This window comes from Urocitellus parryii, chromosome 2 (assembly GCF_045843805.1).
Source record: "Urocitellus parryii isolate mUroPar1 chromosome 2, mUroPar1.hap1, whole genome shotgun sequence".
NCBI classification, from domain to species: Eukaryota; Metazoa; Chordata; class Mammalia; order Rodentia; family Sciuridae; genus Urocitellus; species Urocitellus parryii.
This window is the reverse complement of record NC_135532.1, coordinates 97,146,983-97,174,602: the sequence shown is the minus strand read 5'-3', so window position 1 is coordinate 97,174,602 and position 27,620 is coordinate 97,146,983. Positions and strand designations below refer to the sequence as shown.

The following is a 27,620-nucleotide window of genomic DNA, read 5'->3' as shown; positions in this document are numbered from 1 at the left end:
ATTTCACTAAGTTGCTGAGACTGGCCTCGAATTTGTGATCCTCCTGCCTCAGCCTCCCAAGTCGCTGGGATTACAGGTGTGTACTACCACACCCAGCATCAGGTTCAAATTCTGATGATTTACGTAGTACAGTACTTCCTTTGCCTATGTAGCAAATCCATTGTCCAAATCCATCATCCTCAAAAGGAACATAATTAAAATTCAGTCAAATTTCAAGAGAAAAACAGAATCTTCAAATGTGTATACTAAGGTTAATATGTATTTGAATAAAAAATTATCTTTGACAATACTTGCAAGATTATGGCAATTTGTTCATGTTTCTTCCAGTTATATGGAATGTCCACCTCCAAAACTGTTCCCAACGATTGAGGAACTAGATGTCAGTTAATGGGAAGATCTGACTTACTTTTAAAAGTTTATTTCACAATTAGAATTTTCAAGAAAGAAACAAAACTCTGAAATATTATTGGAAAAATCTAAAAGCTTTGCAATGTATCCTTCCCAGATAAATGGATATAGTACTAAAAGAAAATATTTTATTACTAGTGACCAAGCTAAACTGTGACCAATAAAAACCAAATATGTAGCTGTAATACAAAACCCCACGTTGCGCTTGTAGAAACCACATTGCAGAAACTTTCAATAATCGTACAGGATTTCCCATGAAGACAAATTTAATAACAACTTACCACATGGGAATTAAATTTCTCCAGTAAATTTTCCAGAAACTTCTTTGAAGAGAGAAGAGAAGCTTTGTTTAGCTGTTCTTGTCTTAGGTCATAGTCATCATGCATGGGCTATCAATTAAAAATAGTAAATTTCATAAGCAGTCTCATGTGCTGGCATCACACAAAAAAATTCATTTATAAAGAATATTCATTATAAACTGGAACAATTAAAAACCACACCATAAAGTGTATGGCAGAAAGGAAACTCATGATTAAGGTTTCTCTTTAATTCACTTTTGGTAATAAATGCAAGGTTTACACAAGGATTTACTTATGTTTGTTCTATACATTGTAGCTTGTCTAAAACACTTTATAAGGAATTAAAGTCCTAGACAGAATACAGAAGAGAGATAAATCAGAAATTTCAAAGGTATACTGAACAATTATCTGTCCCTCCACAAACTAGCACCAAGTTAGCTCTTTATTGATCAAACAGCTTTCAAATGTGCTTCTTCAGCCTCACTACCTTACTTCAGCATCTCAGCTCTTGTATATAATTTGATCAACAAGCCTCCTTATCTCTAATCTATCCTCCACATACCACTACAGTGGACTTTCTGAAAATCAAACCTGATCTTGTTACTTAAAAATTTTTCAATGTTCCTCACTAAAGATACAAACCCAGCTCTTTTTTTGATACAAAAGGCTTTTGGATGACTTGTCTCCACATCTTCCTCTGGCAGCAAATCCTAATTATTCCCCAAACATATCTTGTGACCCAACCTTATTTAGCTATTTGCTTCTTCCCAAACATACCTTTCTATATGCTATTCTCTATTCTAGGAAGTTCTGCCGAGAACCGAAATATCCTGACCCATCCTTTAATATTCAGATCAAATTGAACATCTCTAGAAAGACTGAGAATTTTTCACCTTCCTTCTACCACCAAACAAAAAATAAGTGTGTGTGATGCCACAGCCCTACAATCTTGTGTTGAATGTATATGACTACTTTAATAGACTGTCAGCAATTTGAAGGAAGGAAGGAACTGTGTCTTAACATCTTTGCATTTCTAGCACTATAGAACACTGCTTGGTATGTAGGATGTATTAAGTAAATGTTATTTGAGCAAACAAATGGCTTTGAGAGCAACTTATGAAATATAGAATCATGGTACAAGGAAAATCTGGGTTCACAGAAATTAAAACCTTCAGTCAAGAAACTGGTTAAGAAAAACCAGTTTCCTTAAGAAAAGTACTACTTACACACATGAGGGCACAAAGCATATCAACGGCTGCATGGATCACTCCATTGTTGCTCCTCTTGAGTGCTTTTACTACCTTCACCCCTAAACGCTCCCGAAACCTTGTAGAACAAAAGCAAGTATATAATAGCACTATCAAAACATCTGTTAGTATTTTATTATTAAGATACAGTAGGTCATCTTAAGTTTCCATTATTGTATGGTAGCAATTACATATTTGAACCCCATTTCTCAAATATGTTTTCATAATAATTTTTCCTTTGAGTAGAGGATTTTTTAAATGTTAACTAAAAGTATGACAAGTACTTTCCCATTCAAATTCACTAAAACAAGAGTCAGTGATATTACTCATGATTATGCATCTAATATCCTTCATCAGCCCCACTCATCTTTCCTTTTCATTTCTCATGAATACAAACTTCCAGATTATTAGATAAAAGGTATCATGTTTAGTCAGCAGTAAAGAAATATATTATTCAGTATTTTTTATTTTGAATTGTTTAAAATCTGTAAGAGAAGCTAAGTTCAAAAGACAACTTACTTTGGAAGCTGAGTGAAGGCCAGAAAACCAGCTTTGGAAGCTACAAGTCTTCTTACAGCCTGGAATTGACTCTCGAGTTCTGCATTTGAAGCAACAACATCTCCCTCTTGGGACAATAATGCTGTTATGGCATTATTGATCAGTTTTTCTTTGTTTTCTGAGAAGAGACCCTGGGCAAAGAAAGAGTATTTTAGAAGTTTCCATACCGATTAATAATAATGAACAAATTATGATGCAATTTATCTTTATATATTATATATATATATATCTTACATCCTGCGTTACTGCATGTAGAACTCCACTATATGAAATATTAGCATTGAACCTGAATACAGCATCTGCAAAGTTGCCATCTGTAAGGAGAAGAGAAGATTAAAAAAAAAAGATTTAGAGAACTATGTTCCTAACTCTTAATATTATCATCAAGTAGATGTATGGAAATACAACTACATTAAAATCAATACTTACTTGGAGGTGTAGCTAAGAATCTGAGATGCAGGCTCTCTACTTCCTCATCAACAGGCATACTGAGTAACCCCCATCGCTGACCTTTATGGGTTGGTGTCATTTTTACACAAACATCTCTGTTACCAGAGGCTCTTACTCCATCCAGCAAACTTGCTAACAAGGAATCTCTAGGCAAGGTTAAAAAATAAAATAAAAAGGATTTAGAATTGATAATTAAGGGGAATTTTGATTCAGAATGTAGTACAGGCACTTTGGTAGGTAACCTGCTTTTGGATGTACAAAAAAACAGAGCTTTAGGAGAGCCTAGAGTCCTAACACCAGTTTTTCACCTTGCTGCTATATGACCTATATCAAAGAGTTCCAGCTTTTCCATATCATTGCCAATAATCAGCACTGATAGTCTTTTGATGTTAGTCATTATAGTGGATTTAAAGTAGTTTTAATTTGCATTTCCCTAATGAGTTATGATCTTCTCATGTATTTATTTATCATTCAGTTATCTTTTCTAGTCAAGTGTTTATGTAAATCTTCTGCCCAAAGGCTGTTTGATCATTTTAGGATTGAGTTGCAAGAGGTCTTTATATATTATAGACACAAGTCCTTCATCAGCTATGTGTTCTGTAAATACTTTCTCCCTATCTGTAGCTTGTCTTACTATTTTCAAAGTTTTAAATTCCGAAGATGTCTAATTAATAAACTTTTTCCTTTTATGGACTGTTTTATTATATTTAAGAAAAATTTCCCTAATCCTAGTTACAAAAAAGTTGCTTTACTTTCCACATATAAGCATTATTAGTATAATGACACATTTTTCCTAAGTTATAGTCAGGAATAAACAAGATAATGTACATAAAGTATTTGACAAACTGAGTATTGAGATCTCTCCTGATTAAAACACCTGCACTCCTGTTTTTTCCTTAAACTTGGAACAGGAAAAATTGTAACCTTTTGCTTATATTTCTAGTCATGTTGACTTGTGACTGAGAGCTTTCTAAGATAAACTGTAGTAATATTATAGCAAGTAAAGAAGAAATAAATACAAATCTCAAGAAGGCTGTATTGTACACAGAGGCAAAAAGTACCCAAATTGTATGGAATAACTTTAAAATACAGACTCTCTAGAACCAACTCACTATGACGACATGAAAGAACCACCTGAGATATAAGAATTGCCAATCTCATGAAAACAGTTTTAGTACACAAAGGGAAATGCAGATATTCACATCAGACATTGAACATTCACATTAGCAATTATGTGTTATAAGCCAGCTGCAGCAGCTTATAGGTTTCCACACAAGAAATAAGTCATGAGTAACACAAAAAAATAAGTATGTTCCACTGGTTAACTGCTAAGTAGCTTTCAATATTAGCATATAAAAAACTAATTTCAAGTGTATTTAATATATTAAAGTAACCTGTTGCTTTTATCCAATTTAAAAATGAAAGTAAGAGGTGCTATATTGAAATACTTTAAAAACACCAGTGGGCTGGGGATGTACCTCAGTCTAAGAGCGCTTGTCTATCATGCAAAAGATCCTGGGTTTAATCCTCAGTATGGAGGGGGAAAAAAGGTTACAGAAATACACAGTGCTTTTCATCATTTCATTTAAAATCAAATCACTATTTTTATGGTCTTTAGGAATTTGAAACTTGAATAAAGATCTTTTTAAATAGGCAATAATGTCTTCCAAAGTTAAATAATTTTAAAGTTCCAGATTATAAATATTTGTTTTTCCTTTTTGATCAAGCACTTTGCTTTTGCACATGCTGGGAACTCAAAAGCATGATGAGATAAAAAGAAATAAACACCTTTCTGTTGAAGAATATTTCCGGACTTGCCCTTTTATAAATTCAATGGTAAAAAGCTGTGGATTTTCGGAGTCACAAACCAAAGCAAATACCTAATGAAAAACAAAAGAAAGTTCAACAACAACAAAAAAAAATGATTAGTTTTTTTTGTACTTCATTATAAAAATTGCATATCATCATTTAGTTTTACCAAAGTCAATATTTAAAAATGCAACTTGTTTACAATACCAGAGTTTAAATTTGGTTAAGAGTCTTAATAAAATTTTCATATAATTATTGAATAAAAAGTTCCACTTTTTTTTTTTAAGTATTTTTTAAAGTTGTTGATAGACCTTTATATGTGGTGCTGAGAATAGAACCCAGTGCCTCACACATGCCAGGCAAGTGCACTATTGCTAAGCCATAGCCCCAGCCCAAAAGTTCCACTTCTGATATAGTTGAAAATTATTGTTGGAATCTTCATCAATCAATAAATTCATGAGGTCAATAATCTTTATTTGACCAATAAATCTAAATGGATTAAGAATTAAATATGGATTCTGTTTCCCATTCTTTAGGAAGGAGTAAATATATTAAAAATAAATAAGAAAATTACTCAATATCAACAGGAAGAAATCTCACTTAAGCTAATAATGCTGAAACTTACTTCTCCCAAAGGCTTCAAAGTTGCAATATTATAGGTTGCTGGATCACGTTCTACTAAAGATGTTTCTGTGAGTGCTAAAAGTCTTTTTACAGGTTCCTTCAAACAACAAAATAGAGATTAAAAAATTATTGAAGAAAATTATTACAATCAGATGAATAAATTTTTATTTTCAACATACAGGTCTTACCGAATGTCTAGGTGATATTTTTTGGACCACGAATTCTGCTAAAGATGTGATGGATTCATCTGTGCTGTATTTTCCAAAGCGAAGATTCAAATATTGCTCAAATTCTAAAGGTTCTTTCCTGATCCGCAATGAAATACCTATGTAGTTGCCAGCATGATCTATTGCGCTTTTGATAATCTCTTCTCTTTGTTCTGATGCAAATAAATGCTGCACAAATTTTGGATTTTTAAAAGTCAAAAGTTAAAACAACTAAAATATAACTATATTTAATCAATTCATAGGAAGGATATTAAAGTAGTATTAAAGTAGCAGCAATTCTAGAAAAGAAAGGTAATAGAATGTCTCAGAAGGAAATGAGCAGTTTTATAGTTGAAAGACTGTTACTAAATTAAAATCACAAAAGTCTGAAAAGTCTGGGGCACAGAGCCTTACATCCAAACTCACTGAATGGAAATTATCTCATCATTTCTTAAGGTCTGACTCTTACCATCTTGTGCAAAACAACATGCTAGGGCTCAATAAGAAACCCTACCCAATCTACTGAAGTGAACAGGGACTGTGTGGGTAGAATTCCGATTCAACTAAAGTACTCTTATTTAAAATCTGTTTTACATAGTGGGTTTCCTAGCAAGAATGTTTAAGAGTCATTCCCCTATTGATGTTACAAATCAACTTTTAGGTTTGTATTTACAAAGGTAAGGTTAAGGAGATATCACTACTTGCATTTGGTGCCCGGAGACCAGAACTGCTAAAGGTCCTGCAAAAGGCAGAGAAATATCCCCCACAAAAAAAAAAAAAGATTTGTCCTGGCCGGATGCCAATAGCTCCTCTGCTGAGAAGCACTGGGTTGGATCATGTTTAAGAGTCTGATTTTATTACATGAGTTCACTTCAGTCACCACTAATGCAGAAGATATTAAATAAAATTTTGTTGAATTAATTTGTGTGGTATCATATATTATAATGAACTGATTTATTTCCACTAGTGTCTTTTAAAAAGCAAAGAATATATAATCATCCCTCATTGTGGAAGACTACTTCCAGGAAGTCCCAGAGATACCCAAATTATAACATGGTGAAGTATCTGCATATAATCTATGCATTCTTCTATATACTTTATATCATCTCTAGATTACTTATAATACCTAATACAATGTAAATACTATGCAAATAGCTGTTACACAATACTGTTTAGGGAATAATAACAAGGAAAAAAGTACATGTGCAATTTTTTTCCTAAATATTTTCAATCCACAGATAGTTGAATCCAGAGATGCAGAACCCATAGATTTAGAGGATAGATTATACTTAGAAAATGGATAATTCAAACTAAATCTTCTTGTTATAGCCAATCAAGAATAAATGTTGTTGATAAAGTATCAAAGAGTAGTCATTCATGTTCAACTTATTGTTCCATTAAAGAGCTTGTTTGAATTACTGTGATACAGCTATGTTTTTAGGGTCTAAAAGGCCCCATACCTATAATTTGGCCTGTTTTCCACAGAAAGCTAATCGCTGCAAAATTCCATTGCCCAGAGAAGGCACATCTGTGGACAGCGCAGTCGAGACTTCTTTAGGGTGGGAGAGAAAACTAAGCTTTGTTCTTTTGGGTCTAGACTCAGAGGTAAGCAAATATCTAGCTCTGTGCTCCCCACATGAAGGAAATTAGGATGTTACCAATCAAGTGGTTTCTAGGACAAAAAGAGGCCTACAACTCTGTAAAGCAAATTGTATTTTTATAAATCAGATTATGTAGCTGCTCTCCTCATTATTCTTTTTTTTTTTTTTTTTTGGCCTTTTGCTACTATCTACACTTTTATTTATCTAAAAATTCTAGGCTTGCCTTAGCTCTGCTTCCCAGGGAAGGATATTTTATCCACAAAACACTGAATTTTGGGGTAGTGGTCCCAGGCTTCTAAGGGAGCTAAGGTAACAAATTCTCAAGCTAAAGAATCTTTCAAGTAAGTTCAACTTAGTTCTTCCTAGAGACTATATATATTGCCTACATTTGAGATCTTGGGTTTAAATTTTATTACAGAAAGCAGGATAGTTCAAAAGGTGGTCATCATCTGTAGTTCAGCTTCTATTACTAATTTAAAAACATCTCAGCATCTTAAGTAGTTTCTGCTGTGCCCCACAACTTACTTAAAAATAATTCAAGATCCAAGTAAAAACAAGCAATAAATTCCAAATATGGCATTTCAATACATACTTGCATTACATATTACAAACAGCTTGACAAAGGACAGAGGACAGAACACTCTCCAAAAAAATAAAAAGAAATTTATATTACTTTAATAAAAAGAAATTAAATTAGAAACTTTCAGGTAAGGCATTAATACTAATGAAAATAATAACTGTAACTACTATTTATGGAACACTACTAAGCCATGTACTGTGTAAAGCATTTTAGGTAGATAATCTTCTCCAATCTTCACTAAAAACACAGGATGACATATTACCCTCCTCACTTTGAAGAACAGCAAAAGGGTTCAAGTCCACTTATTTTTGACAGCAAAGCCTGCACTCTAAATACCCTACCTCCTCCTCTGAGGTTCACATGAATTTTCAAAATGAAGTGTAAAAACACTTTCTTCCTTCAAACCCTTTTAAAATGCTGTTTTAAAAACATTACTCACCAATCTACTAAATCCTCCATAAAGTATACAAAATCCTCCTTGATAATCAGAGAGATCTACAAAGCCTTCAATGTTTCTATAGTCATAGGAACAGAGTACTCTGTTGGTTGTAGGATTAATTTGGTCAAAGCCTCCAGGAGTTACTTCCAAAATTACAGGTTTTCTTGTATCACTCCAGTGATGCTTATAGCAATTATATCTCTAGAGAAAAAGAATTTCTTTTAAGTACATATTCAAGCTTACCATACAATAAAGTCATATTTAATATATCCATCACTGCTGAAACAATCAAAACTCAAAACATAAATATTTATAGTTACTATCCAAATTGTAAAAACATTTAATTTAGCTAGAGAGCTATGTTTGTTTAATTAAGAATGTTCACTCTAACTGAAGACAATATGTTCTTTTTTTAATTAGCAAAGACTTTGATTTTATAAAACAATTTTAAGCAACTCTTATGTAAATTAAATGGGGTGAGGGATAGGCCTATAGTCCCAGCAACTCAGAAAGCTAAGGTAGGAGAATCCTTTGAGCCCAGAGTTCCAGGCCAGCCTGAGCAATACAGTAAAGACCCATCTCACATTTTTAAAAAATAGACATTCTATCTGAACAGAAAGATATTCTGAAAGACTAAAAGAGTTTTAATGGGGAAAAAAAATCTCATTTTTTGATGATACATTCTTTTCATCCACGTTAGATACTGAAAACAGCTAAATCACATTTCAGGGAAAGTTATAATATTCAATTTAAACAACGTGGTTTGCCTCTACATGTTAATGTATTTTTTATATTTATATATATATATATATATACACACACACACACACACACACACACACACACACACAAATACATACACACACACACAAAAAAAATTCTGAAGCCTAAATTATACCTGAACCTTTTCTAATCAAAGCACTGGAAATTTTCTTTGAGTCTGGATTATATTGGCAAGTAAAGTTCTATTTAGATGATGCATTCCATGAGTACCAAATGATTAGAACAATCAACATCCATTTACTTACTAGTTTTATTCTTAAAAAGAGAAAAGATTTAATTGAGGTTTCTAAGCTAAGTGAGGCAGAAGAGGAAAATAAATTTAAATTAAAGGATAAGAAAGGCAGAAAAATGATAATAAGGTGTCACATGTGAAATGAATATCCCCTTCTGTTATGATTTGGATATGAGATGTCCTCCTGTTAATGCAGGAACACTAAGAGGTAAAGTGATTGGATTGCTGATGTAACCTAACCAGTCTGCTCTAGTTTAAATGGACTGAGTGGTAACTGTAGGCAGGTGGGGCATGGCTGGTGGAGGTAGGTCAATGGGAGGTATGCCTGGAAGGGTGCACCTTCCCTGTCCACACACCAACTCCCTCCACCCTTGCCTTCCTGACCCTGCCATGAGTTTAGCAGCTTTCTTCAGCTGCGCCCTCTCCCTCATGATATGTTGCCTCACCTTGGGGGCAGAACAATGGAGTAGGCCATCCATGTATGTACTGAAACCTCTAAAACAGTGAGATCAAAATTAACTTTTCCTCCTTTAATTTGTTCTTGTTGTGGCCAAAAAAACATCTCCCATGCCCAAATAACAGTTTTGTACCCATCAGTATGAAGAGGAATACATGATCAATTGCACAATTCTCAAGTTAAAAATAAATTGGTTGCTCAGAAGTGTAACTATTTCTGATACTGAAATCAGAAAGAAATTCTCTTGTAAGTGTTCAGAAAAGAGTAAGGCATTAAGTAATGAACACTCCCACTAACATCCCAACACTATCTTCAGTAATGACATTCATAGGATCAGTATCACAAATCTATGGCATCATATTCAGTACAGTTCTATCTATCTATCTATACACAAATTCTGCAGAAAAATAAAAAAACCTGCATTCGCCCAAGAATATATTTAGACCCTTGATTTTGAACTTAAAAAGAGATCAATGCCATACCTCTCCGTAGGAATGAAGGTAAAATGGAGGCCACCAAAAAATGGTGTGTTTTTCACACTAGGCTTGTTTACATGCTCCAAACCCACTCCACAGGATATTCTCCATTCCTTCCAGTTGATAATCACCTATTGTTAATGACATATACTGATGGAAACTTCTCATTATCCCTAAGGACTTTAGGGGCCAGGCCTAAAGGACTTTGAAAGACCCCAATTTCAAGTATATCTAGGGCAACTGGAGGCCTTAGGCCAGATTCAATTTCTATAAGAGCTGTTCAGCCAGGACAGCACTGGGGTGGAACCTTTTTTGTGGGGAAGTGTAGGCGTCCCTTTGTGTACCTTACTCCTGATATAAAAATAAGTCAACTACCTTCAGTCAATCATCTAGAAATATTGTTTCTATCTCAAAGTTTTGAAAAATATTAAGTGACTGATTAAAAAAGTTATAACATCCTGAAGTTATGTTTTTAAAAACAATTGTTTCCCAAAAAGATGAGATGTACAGAATAAGAAACCAGCCAGCTTGCCAGATGCCATTAAACTACTTTAAATGGCTCCTGAGCAACCAATTAATCACTAGAGTTGAAATCAGTGAGTCTCCAAGATGCTGGTGCTGCCAGCATAGTTCCTGCCTTTTGTCAGAGGTGAGGGTTTTGTATAGTGCTATAAGTTTAGGAATTATTTTTCCCAATTATAAAGTAATATCTACGCCTGGGTAAGAAATTCAAAATTTTTAGAGAGTAAAAAACAAAACAAACCCTCCCATAAATTCCCATTCCTTTCCCCAGAAATCTCTAGTTTAGTTTAAATGCTGCTGTAACATGACTGAAGACAGACTGGGAAAGTTAAGATTCTAATAAGCAACTATAACTTCCACAAAGCTGCCAGTACACCATGCCAAGCTTTAGTATGAGCCAGATCCAGGGCAGGAAGACGTAATAAACACAGTTTCAATGTTCCCAAACTTTAACACTTTAATACTTTTGAATTAGGAAACTCCTACTCCAAACAACTACTGCATGTTCCAACCAGTATTATTATTAGTATGATATGTACTGGTGTTATTGCTTGGAATTCTGAATAAGAATCACCTGAATTATAGCACTGCTATCACATATAAATCTTTTTTTGCCTGATAATTTTTTTTTCCTGCTAGAATTAAAAGTCTTAAGTTTACTTCTTCATACTAATTTCCTATTAAGCTACATTTATCTATCCACATGGTATGAGACAACAATAAAACTATGTTTTTATTTTTCCCTTTAAGTTTGCCATAAAAGGTACTAGTTACGGAATAAATTCTATAATAAAGGGCAACATTTAAACAAATAAAAATACTTATATTTACCCTTCCTGTGATTTTTCCCTCTGAAAAATCAGTTCTAAATCTCTGAAAGAGAAAACATAACCACAGTTAATGACAACAAACCAGTCAGGCAGACTCATGGGAAAGCACAATTTAATAACTTGACACTAAAAATTGTTGTTACACTTTAAGGATGTTCAACAAAAAAGTATAGAGTTTTATTGAAGAACAAAATAGATTTAACACATAGTGCTTTTTCCTGTATATGCATCTTAGGCTAATGAACTATCAAACATAAAATATATATTTCAGGTTTTCTGTTGGACAAAAGGAAGAGTTTCACATTTAAAGATTAATAAGAAAAAAAAATTAATAAGAAAAAAAGCACAGTGGGTACAGAAGCTGAGAACATTAATGTTCCCACTTAAGTGTAACTATTTCACTTCAAAGAGAAGGTAAACTTAGTTTATAAACAGGGAACCTTTCTTACCAATGCTTCTGTAAGAAGTTCTGTTCTGTGCTCTGTAGAAAATTTTAAAGTCTCTGACTTTTTCCCACTACCTTTACGAAATGTGAGATTGAACTCTGTTCCTTGACCTTTTCCAACAGGGCTGATGCTGCAAATGTCTCCATAAGGCCACTAACAAAAATAAAGGAATTTTTTCAATTGGGGTTAAAATACAGTAAAATGAAACACTTATTACTTCAACTTCATATTCACTGATTAACTGAGCTCAATTTTACAAAATAATAGAGGTCTAGAAGAAGTCAAGTTCTTTTAAAGGTTTTTAGTCATCACAGACAACCACAAAAATCTTACCAGTATTACAATTGTAATGATTTGACATTAATCTAAAACAATTAAAATAGAAGTGAAAAGAATTAGGAAATAACATTTTATGATTACTTGTAAGTCTGTTTAAAAAAGCACTTTAGACTTAAAATAAGCTAAAATAATTTCTTTAAATATGCTTATCTGTCCATGTTCAGTTGGTCTTGCCTTTATAAACAAGTAATCCTACCTCCATAACAAGTACTTTATTGTGATATAATTTTTACCTGCATTATAATAACAGTATTTAAAAATTATAAGAACTACTTTACTAATTTTACATATAATCAATAGTAATACATCAAAAAAATTTTCCCCTGAAAGCCTTAAAAATAAGCTCATCTGCTCTCTTCCTTATTTATTTATTTTTGATCCTGAACACAGAGCATTATGTATAATAAGCATATTAATTTCTTTCAGGTTAGATATTTCTATCCTAACATACTGGCTTCAGGCCAGAAGTAATGGATCAAATCCTGACTTTTTAAATTCAAGGACAGTTCATGTAAATCTAACAGCATCTAACATAATTACCTGATTAGTAACTTCTAAAGTATTTGGATTATATGTAGTAATTGCATGGGTTCCAACTGAAAAGACACGCTTATACCTACAAAGACAGACAAAGGCTTAAATTTAGTTTTAAACAAACAAAATCTTATGAAAGAATATATATCATACTAACACAGAAAGAACATTTCAATAAATAAATATAAATGTGTTAGTTGATTAATGGTGACTAAATACAGCTGACTTTTATATTCTCACCTTTTTTATGTTCTAAAATGTTACTAGTATTAAAATTCACCCACCATTCCTTTTACTGTTAACTATTAAGAGTTCTGCATTAAAAAGTACACAAGCACCTTGTGATGTTAGCACAGATTAAGCTGGCAAAGAACCAGCTGAGGATGGTAGAAGATTTTAAATGGGAAAATTTTACTTTAACCAAAAAACAATGCATAATACTAATTCTTTCAAAATATCCTTTCAACAAAATGATGTAAAGGAAGGAAAGCTATGGCCTGCAACTGGTCAGTCACAGCCATATGAGGAATCAATTTCTACTTAAGCAACTACCTATTACGTTAAAGTAGTGCAATTTTATAAGTACCACAAGCAAGAAATTTTCACTTCTCACTTCATTTCCTTTACTTAAAGTAACATATCCAAACAAGAAAACCATTTGGTTATCAGTAATCTTTTAGAAAAGGGAGAAATTCAGAATGAGAAAGGTGGAAATTGAATAAGAAAATTCAATTAAAGTTCAAAAAATAGATCTTTGAATATGAAATATTAAAATGGGCATAACCTCAGTGTACAAAACAAAAACAAAAAAAAAGAATAAAAATAATTCTAGATACAGAAGACATTTAAAAATAATACTGTAACACTGTGGCTGACAAATCTGAAAACTAAAGAGTACATCAACCACTAAATAGAATAATTTAATAAAGCCACAAAGAACTGTACTCTCCCAAAGCAGCAGGCCCCAGCAATTTCAAGACAGAAGAAACCTTAGAGGCCCATACTTCTCAACTGTTCCAGGAAACAGAGTGAAGACAGGTTCTCAATTCTCTTAGTGATACTAAAATCTGATAACACACACACACACACAAAAAAAAAAAAAAAAAAAAAAAACCCCAATTTTTAAAGTAATTACTAGGGTTAGGGTTTAGATGTGAGGTGTCCCCCAAAAGCATATGTATGAGACAATGCAAGAAGGTTTACAGAAAACATGATTGGGTTATGAGAGCCTTAACCCAATCAGTGAATTAATCACCTGGTGGGAGTAACTGAGTGGTAGCAAAAGGCAGGTGGGGTGTGGTTGGACGAAGTGGAGCATTGTGGGCTGTGGCTCTGTGGTATATATTTATGTCTGACAAGTGGAGATCTCTTTCTCTCTCTGCTTCCTGATCCACACTCATTTTAGGAAAACAGTTCAATATTGAAAAATCCATTAATATAACTGATCATATTTACTGAAGTACATATAGTTAAGATATTTTAAAATTATGTTTCAGTTAAAATATCCAAAAATGGATGTTAAATTAAATCAAATTCGTTTTTGATATCAATAGAGAATAACATGTTTTTCTGCTTTAGATTACTAATACATTAAAAACACATGCATTATTTTAAACCAATAGACTTTATTAGACTCAAGGATAACACCCTAGAAGTATTCCCATTAAGATTAAAAGCAATCTCAAAAGATTCCAATTTTTATTGCCCGTTTTTTCTAATCAGCATATTATATAAAGATCAAAGTTGTTTCTATTTGGGCAAAAGAAAACAATATACTTAATCTTTATCATATATTCATTAAGAAATAATTCTGTATTATGAATTTTCCCCCAATTTTACATGTCTAAAGTTAAGTGGGAAACTAAAAAAAAGGAAAGCATTTCCTTCTAACATATAAACATTCCTTTGTTTCTATCTGGAGTGAGGGTTGGGGGATAAGTGAAGTAAGCCAAGGATATAGTTCAACAGCTAAAGAGTCACAAAACTTCAGAGGTTTAACCAATTAATGGGAAATAAATATTTTGCTCAAGTCAATGTTTAACTTAAAAGACTACACGATGGAAATGAATGTTCAACAGAAATATGAATTCATATATTCTATTTTGCAGAATCAGTTTGAGTAAAAAATGAGAATCTTTATAATCCTAAAGTAAAACTACCTATATTTATTTTATTCTTCAAGTAAAAAATGTAAGAATTAAATGCTTGAAATATTCCAGAAGTTAACTGCTGTTATGTGCAGTCTCAGAGGCTCAGAGGATAAGTCAAGAAAATGTTTTCACTCCTGTACCTTCTTTTTCCAGTCTTGACCACACCTGGGCCTCTTCTAACATCTTTTATTTATTAAAATCATTTTTAACTGATATGTAAAAACTTTAAAATTATGCACATTTTAATGGGTACCATGTGATAATTCCATATAGGTATATATTGTATAAAGCACACAGGTTAAAAATATTCACCTCCCCATTCATTTACCATATTTTTATGGTGAAACGTTAAAAATCTTTTTTTCCTAACTTTTTTTGAAATATAACTGTTATTATCTATGGACACACCACTGTGCAACAGAACACCAGCATATTTTTTTTTTTTTTTTTTGGTGGTCTCAGATTGAACCCAGGGCCTCTTTCATGCTGAACAGGCACTTTATTCCCAGAACTTCTTATTCCTATCAACTTTTTTTCTGTTCCTCTCTTCACCTTACCCTCCATACCCTCTGGTAACCATCATTTGCTACTTGCAGCTTCTGAGATCAACTTTTTTAGATCCCACCTATGAGTGACCTCATGTAGTACTTGTCTTTCTGTGCCTGGTTTATTTCACTAAAGATTTCCAGTTCATCCAAGTTGTCACAAAAGACAGAATTTCATTCACTTTATGGCTGAATAGTATTTCATTGTGTGTATGTACCATATTTTCTTTTATCCATTCATCAGCTGACAGATACTTAGGATACTTCCATTTCCTGGCTACTGTGAAATGTGCTACAATAAACATGAAAGTTTTTGCAAATGTCTCTTTGATATGCTGATTTTGTTGCCTTTGGATATATACCCAGCAGTGGGATTGCTAGATCATAAGGTAGTTCTATTTTTTGGAGGCCCCTCCATACTGTTCTGCATAATGGCTGAATTAATTTACATTCCTATCAACAGTATGCTAGGTTCCGTTTTCTCTACATCCTCACCAGTATTTATGACTTTAGTCATTTTGATGTAAGTCATTCTTACTGGGGTGAGATTGTACCTATGTGGTTCTGATTAAAATCATTTGGATATTTTAAATTTAAAATAGTGGAAACAGTCCCTGTTCATAGTTCAGAAATTAAATGATTAGTGATGTGAGCATTTTTTTCATTTACTTAAGTTTTTTTAATAGACACACTGAATTTATATTAAAATATTAAAATACACTCCTTTATTCTAATTTCTATAAATAAAATTTTTTAAAGAGAATTATTTATTTATTTATTTATTTATTTTTAGTTTTCGGTGGACACAACAACTTTATTTTATTTTTATGTGGTGCTGAGAATCGAACCCAGCGCCCTGCGCATGCCAGGTGAGCGCACTGCCACTTGAGCCCATCCCCAGCCCAATAAAAATTTTAAAACACCCTTAAATTTTCTAATCTTTGTGAATACTGCTTTCTCATTCAAAACAATTTTTTATAACATGATTATTTTCTTGTGGCCACTCCCTCCACCTCTTAAGGGAAAAAAACTAACAGGTTAGAACAAGACTATATTAGGTATTTCACAGACTGACCCAGTACTAAATCAGCACCCAACTCTGTGCTAGGTTCAGTGATATGTCAGCAATGAGAGAGAGAGAGAGAGAAAGAGAGTCTTTGAAAGAGTTTCTTTCTAACAATTTGTTTTTACTTACTTCAGACATCTGAAATGAATTTCAAAGTGGTCATGTCAGTCATTGCCTGAAAGCTACTTTCAGTCCTGGATATATTTGCCATGTGTAAGTGTTGATATAAAGAGATAAACCAAAATATACTGGGTTATCATCACAATGTCATACTCTTCTATACAGAAAATTCATATCATTCAGTTTTCTAATAGGAAAAAATTAATATTGTTTTCTTTCAGTAAATTACAAAAAAAGATTTATTATTTAGTAATGGTTCTCAAATTCTTGAAGGGAATGAAACCTTTGTGTATTAATTTTATTCACTCACTCATCCATCCATCCATCCATCCATCCATCCATCCATCCATCCATCCATTCACTCACTTTGGTACTGGGGATTAAGCTCAATGGCTCTTTACTAAACACTGAGCTACATCTGTATCACTCTTCATTTTTTGACACAGGTTCTTATTAAAGTTGCCTAGTCTGTCCATGAACTTGTAATCCTCCTGCTTCAGTCTCCCGAGGAGCTGGGATGATAGGCATGTGCCACTGTGCCTGGCAGTGTATTACTTTGAAAGCTCAAAATCCTCAAGAAAGCCAACAGATCTAATCAAACTAGGAAGACAGCTTTTATGTCACCCACTAAGTCCAATAATATACAGCTTAAACTTTCCTAATACCACTGGCAAGGCTGGTTAGTTTTAATTGTTCACTACTATTCAAAGGGAATTCATCCTCCGTAAAAGCAATTCTATCATTTCCCAGTTCCATAGATATCGGCAACAGATCCTCAGAAAGAAATTGATACATAATTTCCCACAAATTTAACCTTCTGATCCAAACTCTGTCTTTCGCTTCACATAAAGCTTACTGATTCTTTCTTCAATCTGATGATCAATTGATTCTTTTTTTCTAGGCTGAATATCCTAGTTTCATCAACCATTTTACGATAAGTTTTGACCATCAATTTTTCAAACTCTTTAGATCCTCATAGAACCTATGATTTTTTCCTTTTATTATTCAAGGTTTTGAGAATCCAGTTACTTGAACTAGGGCTTCTCTGTCCACCTAATAATAAAATTAAGGACAACTAAAAGTTTTCACAGAGTTAGGAGATAAATGGTAAGCACTGCTAAAGGAGGCACCACAGCTTAGGGTTAAGCCCACCACCTCTGGGGTCATACTGCCTGGATTCAAGTATTACCTGAAACTCTTACCGATTACATATTCTCTGATAACCTGATTAGTCTCTTTAAGCTTCAGTCTTCCCAAGTGAATGATGTAGCTAATACATACAATTACTTACAAAAAATAATCCATGTAAAGTGCTTGGCATTTAAGTGTTTAGTGTGTAAGTAAACAGTCAAAACATGTTAGCTGTTCCTATTGCTATTATTCTGCTAGATGACTAATAGTGGGAAAGGGGAGGAGATTCTAAAACTCTAATGGAATAACTGAATTAATTATAATTAGAATCCTTACATTTTAAACAGCCATGATGGCTTTAGCAAATTCTTGTTTAAAACTCAGAACAAAATGAACAAACTGTCATTCATCTGGCTATATCACTAGGATACTTGATTCTAGTCAATCTCTTCTTTGACCTAAGAAAGCTCATTCATATCAAAAGCTATACTCTTCAGAAAAGAATAGTGACCGGATATATTCTGCAAATATTTGTTTTAATAAATCAGTGAGTAAGATGCCCCACCTCTCTTGGAAGAAACAAGGAGTATTTCATGAAGTAACAGTATTTTAAGAACTCAAAATTCTGTGATACAATGTCCATATTTTTTCTAGCTCTAAGATTCTTATAAAGATATGATCCAATTTTCACTTCTGGATTGAAGATGTTCAAATCCCAGACTGCTTGATAATAGTCAGAGAGAGTTACACAAAGAATACACACAGAGAATTTAAGTCACACTCTTCTGAAGTTTAGAGGCAGGGTCAAGAGCTAGGACAAAACAGGAAAAAAAAAAACAAAAACAAAAACAAAAAAAAAACCTCTCAGGACACCCCGGGTTATTAGAATTAATGAGGTGGCATTTAGGGTTATCAGAATTAGTGAGGTGTATAAATGCCAAGTAGCCAAAGAGAAAGGGGATCTCTTCTCTTGTAAAACTCTATTTCTGTTTTTTATAGAAAAGTGTCAGAACTTCACTAACTTCATTTTCTCTCAATGCCCTAAATCTAATCACCACATAGAGTTTCTTCAAATGCAGTGAGCATCTGTCAATCTCCATTTTGACCTAAGAGAGCTCATTCATATCAGAAACTATATTCTTCAGAAAAGAAAAGAAATAGTAATAGGACATACTCTGCAAATATCTGTGGGGCATCTTTCTCACCGAGTTATTCCAACTCTATATGGAAAGCATAGACTGTTTTAAGGGGAGAAGTTAAAAGAGTCAAGGTGTGTACATTGAAAAATAACAAAACATTGTTGAAAGAAATTTTAAAATATCCAAATAAGTGGAAACATTCCCTGTTCATAGTTCAGAAATTAAATTTCATAGACTAGTCACCATATATTCTAATGTATTACAATTAAAATCCTATTAGAATACTAAAATGCTACTCAACATTTGCTACAATATATAAAAATATTAAATTGATCCACAAATAGATTTTACCTGTAATTTCCATCCAGAAAAACTTAAGGACTTACATTATCATGAAGTTTTCCACAGTGAATCAGCACTTCTGCTTTAACTGAAACATCTGCACCTTCCTTCCTGTCTGAAATGGCTTGCATAGGCCAAAAAGGAAATTTTGCTCTTTTGTGAGAGAAAAGTCTTCATGAAGACTATTTTCAGAACAAGCATGTAATTAAATTATGTATATACTGTGCAAGGGCGAAAAAATAATAAGGGTAGAAGAAAAGCTACTTTGCAAGCCAAGAGAATCTCTAGATTGATGGTGAACAGACCTGCATTAATGAAAGGATATGGGGCATAATAGAAACTACAACAAAGGTAAAAGGAATGCATCACGTACGTCTTTAGTGAGAATATCTGGAGGTTATCTTTAATTTAGTAGGTATATGAAGAGAAGGAAAAATATTTATTCATCTTTATTGCCACCATCAATAATACTTTTCTAAAATGTTAGGACTGGGTCAGAAACATAAAGGTAGTCATGGAGTCTCTTAAAGCTGAGTCCCTAAGTCTCTCAAATCACATGGAAAATTTGTTGTATATAAAATATTTCTTGAGAGATAATTCAATTGGCTACTTTGAAACAATAGAAAAATTTTAATGTTGGTCATTTATTCTTCACATTAACATTGGCGATAATACTTTAAACCTAGATTAGAATTGGCCATATAAAACAAACATAATAAAAGTTTCAGTGCTACATAATAATGTACACAACCCAATGAAATGACGCTATATGGAAAGCACAGACTGTTTTAGGGGAGAAGTTAAAAGATTCAAGGTGTGTACATGGAAAATAACAAAATATTGTTGAAAGAAAATTTTAAAATATCCAAATAACTGGAAACATTCCTGTTCATAGTTCAGAAGAGTTAGCACTATAAAGGTAGAAATACTCCCATAATTGATCTACAGTTAATACAACCCCTATTCAAATTTCAGCTACCTTTTTAGCAAAATTAACTCACTCTAAAATTCATATGGAAATGAAATAAAACAGAATGCTTGAAATAATCTTGAAAAATAACCAAGTTACAGACTCATACTTCCCTTTTCCAAAATAGTACAAAGTTACAGTAATCAAGGCAGAGGGGACTGGCATAAAGATAAGCTATAGGATCAATGGAGTAGACTTAGGAGTCCAGAAATAAATAAATTTATGGTCAAATGATTTTTGACAGACTGTCCACAAACAATTCAAGGGGGAAAGAACAGTCTTTTCAACAAATGATGCTGGTACAATTAAATTAGGTACATAATCATGCAGTGAAATAAAATTTTGGGGAGGGGGGATGTTTTATTTTTATTTTTTATGGTCCCATCCTTAAGACATTTAAAATCAGGAAAGACGAAACCATTTTTTAGAGTTGTGAGGTCACAGTAATGACAAAAGTCAGGGCCGAGGCCATCTTACGGGTAGATCGAACAGGTCAGAGTGTGTGTACACTGAAATTAACAAAACACTGTTGAAAGAAACTTTAAAATATTCGAATAAGGTGAGGTGTATAAATGCCAAGTAGCCAAAGAGAAAGGGGATCTCTTTGTTCATAGCTCAGAAAAGTTAACACTATAAAGGTAGAAATAACCCCATAATTGATGTACAGTTTCAATACAATCCCTATTCAAATTACAGCTACGTTTTTAGCAAAATTAACTCACATGTGATAGGAATGTTACAGGTCCTGTCTGGGGAGGTGGATGTCAGCCACACTGTTGGTACAATTCATCAACCTCCACAGATGTACTTCATGTATTTTACCATATGTATTTTATTAGTGGAATCAATTTGCATCCTAACGTCATACCATATACAAAAATTAACTCAAAGCTACAAACTCAGAAGAAAACACAAGAGTAAAACTTTGTGACCCTAGATTAGGTAATGGCTTCTTAGATATAACACCAAAGTCACAAGTGTAAAATTTAAAAACTTTGTGCTTCACAGAATACCATCAAGTAAATGAAGGTCAGGCATAGTGGTGCACCCCTGTAGTCCCAGCTACTTGGGAAGTTGAGGCAGGAGGATCACTTGTGCCCAGGAATTCAAGACTAGACTAATCAACATAACCAGAACCCATTTCAGAAAAAATAAAGAAATCAAAAAGTGAAAAAACAACCTGTACAATTTGGAGAACATATTTACAAATCATATTATCTGATAAGGAATTTGTATTCAGAATACATAAATTCTTACAGGGAACAATGAAAAAACCACCCCATTTAGAAACAGGTAAATGATGTGAATAGACATTAAAAAAAAAGATATATAAAAGGCCAATAAGCACATGAAAAGATACTTGAAATCATTAGCTAGGAAAATGAATATCAAAACTGTAAGATACTACATCATACTCATTAGGATAGCTAAATTTTTTTTAAAAGGCAATAATATGTATTGGCAATAATGAAGAATAGGAACTCATATATGTTGATGGGAATGTAAAAAGCAATTTGGTTATTTCTCAAAAAGTTAAATCAGATAACACATTCCTTGGTATTATACCCAAGAGAAATGAAAATAATAATTTACCTAAAAACTTGTACATGAATGTTCATGGAAGCATTATTCAAAACAGTAAAAGAGAACATACACAAATGTCTATCAACTGATGAACGGACAAACAAAATACAGTATATCCATACAGCAGAATACTATTTAACAATAAAAAGAAATGAAACATTGGCATATGCTAGAACATGGATGAACCTTGAAAATATTATGTGGAACAAGCCAGCCACAAAAGACCACATTTTGTATCATTCCATTTACATGACATGTTCCAAATAGGTAAATCCAGAGACAGGAAGTAGTTTAGTGCCCACCAGCTGCTGAGAGGCAAAAAGGAGTAACTGCTCTTAAGCAGTTCTAAGAGGAAGTATTTTTGGGTGATGAAAGTGTTCTAAAAACAGTGGTGACGGTTCAAAATTCTATACATTAAAAACCACTAAATTGTATTAAAAGAGTGAGCTTTATGGTATATAAATCATAAACTAAGTCTGTTATAAAAACAACAACAAAGTTTCAAGGTATAAATAGAGGAAAAGAATTGTTCTAGTATCATAGAAATAGCTGTGCTCCAATTTTTTTTTAACCAAAAAATAAGGGAAATCAAAGAGAATTGTCTTAGTCACTACTCTCTAAGAACATTAAAAAAAAAAAAAAAAAGTTTCCAGATGATTACAATTACTGGCAAGCTCACAAAGCAAAAAGCTTTTCAATAAGTTTGTTCTTTAGAATGCATGAGTATGCTATGATGATATATAAAAACAGAAGTTATGAAAACCAGAGCAATCTACCACTTGAGAAGAAATAAGAATCATTTAAATGTAAAATTTTCTTCAAGTCTGATTCAAAGAAATAAAAGACTCTTTTATAAAATAAGTATTTTATAAGGGTAATAATTATGCTAATTTAGAAGTTTTTACAATTAATCTGCTAAAACAAAATCAAACATTCAAATCTTTCAAAATTATAGTTGGTTTGTTAATGCAAACCAGAAACACTATGGAGTTCAAATGTTGCACCATCCCAAAAGTTTGCCACATTTTCTCACTAAAAAACAAAAAGTGAAGAATAAAAACAAAAGCTAATGGCTTTGTGCATTCATTTCTTTTATCTTGAGACCTGATTTAGAATAATGTAGTCACCTCTGTCCATGTGTGAAACACTCATTTTACCCATTAGTACTAAAGAGGACCAGAGGCCAAATTGCTTTTGCAATGATGAAGAAGGTGCCACTCATTACTTAGGGCATAACTTAAAAACCTTCATATGTTCAGTATCACTTCATTTAATCTTTACAACAATCTGAGGTGAAGGAATTACCATCCATTGTACAGAAAGGAAACAGAAGCATTTATACCTTTATCTAAGAAAGCTACTAAAAATGCAAACAACCCCTTAAGGAAAAAAAGAACACATCCAATTATTAAATTTCACTACACTTAAAAAAAAAGTGTACAAACTTCACTAGAATTAATGACATATTTCATCTGATAATCAAATGGATATGAAAATGTGTTGATTATACACAGGTTAGATTCTGGGCAACAGAATTATAGTTAACACTGTCATTAGTGTATAACCTCAAAATTAACTGACAGCAGCAAAGAGAATGGCTAACTGGTCTACATTCCTCTTAACTGATGCTTTTCAATTCTTTTTTTTTTTTTTTTTTTTTTGGTGGTGGTGCTGGGGATTGAACACAGGGCCTTCTGCATGTGAGGCAAGCAATCTACCTACCAACTGAGCTATATCCCCAGCCCTTACTTTTCAATTCTTAAAAAAAACTTCAAGACAGATATAGAAAACTAGAAATGTCAAAAGAAAAAAGAACAATAATTTATTCTAAATGTAGCATTTGCTTTTAAAATGTGCACATATGCTTTTCAAAAGAGAACTGAATAGGCAGTTGATCTGTGCAGTATTATTCAAGATATCAAAACAATAATGTTTGAAATGGTATTTTACAAAAGCACAGAAAAATAAAACCAAAAGGAATACTTACTTTCCCCTCCATGAATGTTTTGTTGTGTAGAAACATGCCAAATCCTTATTTTCCCTAATTATGTTCATTTTGTGCCGAAACCTGAAAGATAAAAATATTGGTATCCTTATTACAATGTTATATATTCTTAATTTTTCCTGAATGTCCCACATCAAAGGTATGATATTTCCCTTACTTTCCTAGCTCTACAAGATCATAAGATTATTTTAAGGGCAGTGGTATGTTCAATGTTCTTAAAGCTTTTTTATTGGTGTCTGGTCAACTGTCACCCACTGGACTGGGTTTCTTGAGGACAAAAACTGCTCTTGACCAACATCCTGTGTGTATGGGATCTAATAAAAATTGTCAGTTAATAAAAATGAATCTTTGAATCTCACATTGCAAAAAAATATCTTGACTCATGAAGAGCACCTAAAAATTGTTTCCCAAGTGTCAAAACAATTCCAAAAGGTTTATGTTCAGCTAGCCACTTTGTCATCACTGTCACATTAAAGGGGACCTTTTGTAAATAAGAATTTAAAAGTAATAATTCTCTCATTATAAAAGTAATGTGTCCATAGTAACAAATCTACAATGTTCATAGAGTCTGTCGTCTTTCATTCTAGCATCCAAAGATAATCATTCCATTCTTTCTCTTTACATTTAGAAAATTCATATTTTTTACAACAAAACTGAGATTGTCATTTGTACTGTTCAACCTGTTTTCACAGAAAATAACTTTTCTCCATGGAATTAAATATTGAGAAAATGGTTAAGGCTACATGGTATTCCATTTTACGAATATGCTGGGACAGGGTTATCAAAGTATACTTGCAAACTGCTTTTACCAGATCAAATCAAGATAAGAAAGGAAACTGAAATTAAGTATTCAGAAACTCTTAATAGCAGTTTGATTGGTGGAGTCCTCTGGTTGAACAAGATAACAGATAAAGGTTGTTGAAATTCTGAGACTGATGAATCACACATGGAATGAGCTTCCTAACAGTCACATGCAGTGAGTCTATAAAATCCAGAACCCACTTATTTCATTTAAAAAAATCAAATTGAGTTAATTCTACAGGATCATTGTTGGGATGGCTACTAATGAAAAACTGATGATAAAATTTCAAAACACTACATCACTTTATTTTGAATAAAATTTAAAAATGAATATGGTAATTGTTTTCTTTTGTGGCTTGGCAACTTCTTGGCCTTAATAATTAAAAATGCTCTAAAAGTATTATAGCATACATACCAGAGTGTTAATGCAAATGGAATAACTAGAATTGTGGCTAACTTAAGGTTGGTCTACATCTTTATATACCAACTTTTAAAAATCATATTCCTTTCACAATTAGAAAAAAAATTTTCATTCGAAAGCATTTAAAGAACAGCTAAGATAAGTTCACACACCATAAATTCACTCTTTAAGCATCAGATTCAGTGGTTTTTGGTGTATGTGGAGTTCTTCAATCATCACTATTTTTAAAACACTTTCATCACAGTAAGAAACACTGTCAGCAGTCACTTCCCTTTCCCTCAGCACCTGACACAACTCATCTGCCTATGCTGGCCATTTTGTCAAATAATATTGTATTATATTGACATACCACATATTGTTTATTCATCAGTTGATTGGACATAATACATATATTTTTTAAGTATTTATTTTTTAGTTGTAGTTGGACACAATACCTTTATTTATTTTATACTTGGTGCTGAGGATCGAACCCAGGGCCTCACACGTGCTAGGCAAGAGCTCTACTGCTGAGCCACAACCCTAACCCCTATATATATTGTTTCTACTTTATTGTTATGAAAAAATCTGCTATGAACATGTGTATACAAGTTTTTGTGGGGACATGTTTTCACTTCTTTGGGTATATGCCTGAGGGATAAAAACATTTTTAAAAATGCCTATATTTTTGAAATTGCTTTCTTCATCTCTCCTACTTGTTTTTGGACCACTAATTAGCTAGAGCCTTTGCATTCTACATAGAATGCTCATCCCTCAGATATTGATATAGCTTATACCTTCCTCTGCTTCAAATCTTTATAATGAGACCTACCCTATCCATGGTATTCTAAACTGTGACCACTTTCCTCATTCTACTCTTTATTCCCTTTTGACTCTGCCCCCTCGCACCTTTCATATTCTAGTCAGCAACTTATTATGTTTATTATTCATCTAATCCTATCAGAATGTCCAGAGAGACATTTGTTTAGTTCTCTAATGTACCTCCAGAGCCTCTAATAATGTGTAGGACACGAAACAGATATTCATTAAATATTTGAATGAATGAATAAATGAAATGTAGCAATCTCCTGGGCAATTTGGATGTCCACTTCAAACTTGATGCTCTATCAGGTATACTGCAATAGGGCTTTTCTTAATCTTCTAGAAAAGCAAAATTAATTCATGTTCTGAGGAATGACAAAAAGAACCACAAGTAATACCATGTTTAAAGAAGACTTTATTGTTATCAGAAAGACGAAATTTACCAGACAATTGGCATTTTCCTGCTAATGAGCATAGAGACTGCTGAGTGTAATCCCGACAGTTGGTTCTGGATTTTTTTTAATGTGAGATGACACAGTCAAGTAAGATTTATTAAACCCAGAAAACATCCCTTCTTTCTGAATCATTTGCAATAAATGATATTGCTAAAAAAGAAACCTGAGTAGCCTGAAAATTCACCAAAAAAGTAAAATACATGGGAGAACAAGTGTTTTTTCCTTAATATTATAACTGAAGATAAGAATAATAAAAAAGAAACATACAAAGCACGAATGGCTGACATTAAATGTTTATAGCAGCACAATTCACAACAGTTTAACTATGGAACCAACCTAGATGCCCTTCAACAGATGAATGGATAAAAAAAAATGTGATACATTTCTCAGCCTTAAAGAAGAATAAAATTATGGCATTTGCAAGTAAATGGATGGAACCAGAAAATAACATGCTAAGAGAAATAAGCCAATTCCATAAAACCAAAGACAATGTTTTCTCTGATGAGCAGATGCTGATCCATAATGGGGAGGGGGATAGGGAAGAATGAAGAAACTTTGGATTGTGCAGAGGAAGTAAGGGGGGAGGGGAGGGGCTGTGGAGATGGATGGTAGAGACAGATGTTATTACCCTATATACATGTATGATTACACACCATGTACAGCCAGAGGAATGACAAGTTGTACTCCATTTGTGTTCAATGTGTCAAATGCATTCTACTGTCATGTATAACTAATTAGAACAAATTTTTAAAAATTTTTAAAAGATGAATGGCTGATATTGACAAGTATTAGGTTGGGTTCCTAGTCCATTAGATTTATCAGAATGACTGACTCTGCACTAAGGTCTTTTCTTAGGCAAACAGAGAAGAAAATGTGTTTGAGAAGAGACTGATATAAGAGGCTGATATTAAGAGACTTTAAAATTAAATGAAAGGCAGAGAAAAATGATAAAGATTTTTAAATTACCATAAAGAACCTAGGGCACACAAGATCCCTCATAAATGCTAAGAAGAGAATAAAAGCAAAATAATTTCATAGTTAATTACAAAACCAATTTAAGATTTTAAAAAAAAACAGCTTAAGAATCAATTCATGGGAATCACTGACATCTAGGTATCGCTGGAATATATAACTCAAATGAACCTTTTGGGAGGGAAATTAAAACAAGTTTAATCAACAAAGTTTATTCACACCTTTTGGAGACTTATGAACTTGGGAGAGATGAAAATACCAGACTTCAAAGAATTCTTAGC

General features: G+C 32.9%; 1 protein-coding gene across 1 annotated transcript in view; it reads right to left on the bottom strand.

Annotated features, from left to right (window-relative positions):
* Positions 1 to 27,620, bottom strand: part of Dnajc13 (DnaJ heat shock protein family (Hsp40) member C13) — a 120,614-nt gene that overhangs the window by 75,488 nt on the left and 17,506 nt on the right. The window contains exons 2-14 of the mRNA XM_026383836.2: positions 23,875 to 23,955; positions 12,847 to 12,922; positions 11,971 to 12,120; positions 11,523 to 11,564; positions 8,222 to 8,422; positions 5,584 to 5,790; positions 5,397 to 5,492; positions 4,751 to 4,842; positions 2,942 to 3,108; positions 2,747 to 2,826; positions 2,474 to 2,643; positions 1,934 to 2,033; positions 690 to 797 (exon numbers count right to left, since the gene is read on the bottom strand). Of these exons, the coding sequence (XP_026239621.1) occupies positions 690 to 797; positions 1,934 to 2,033; positions 2,474 to 2,643; positions 2,747 to 2,826; positions 2,942 to 3,108; positions 4,751 to 4,842; positions 5,397 to 5,492; positions 5,584 to 5,790; positions 8,222 to 8,422; positions 11,523 to 11,564; positions 11,971 to 12,120; positions 12,847 to 12,922; positions 23,875 to 23,942 (1,557 nt within the window). The 5' untranslated portion in view covers positions 23,943 to 23,955. The remainder of the gene's footprint in view (positions 1 to 689; positions 798 to 1,933; positions 2,034 to 2,473; positions 2,644 to 2,746; positions 2,827 to 2,941; positions 3,109 to 4,750; positions 4,843 to 5,396; positions 5,493 to 5,583; positions 5,791 to 8,221; positions 8,423 to 11,522; positions 11,565 to 11,970; positions 12,121 to 12,846; positions 12,923 to 23,874; positions 23,956 to 27,620) is intronic.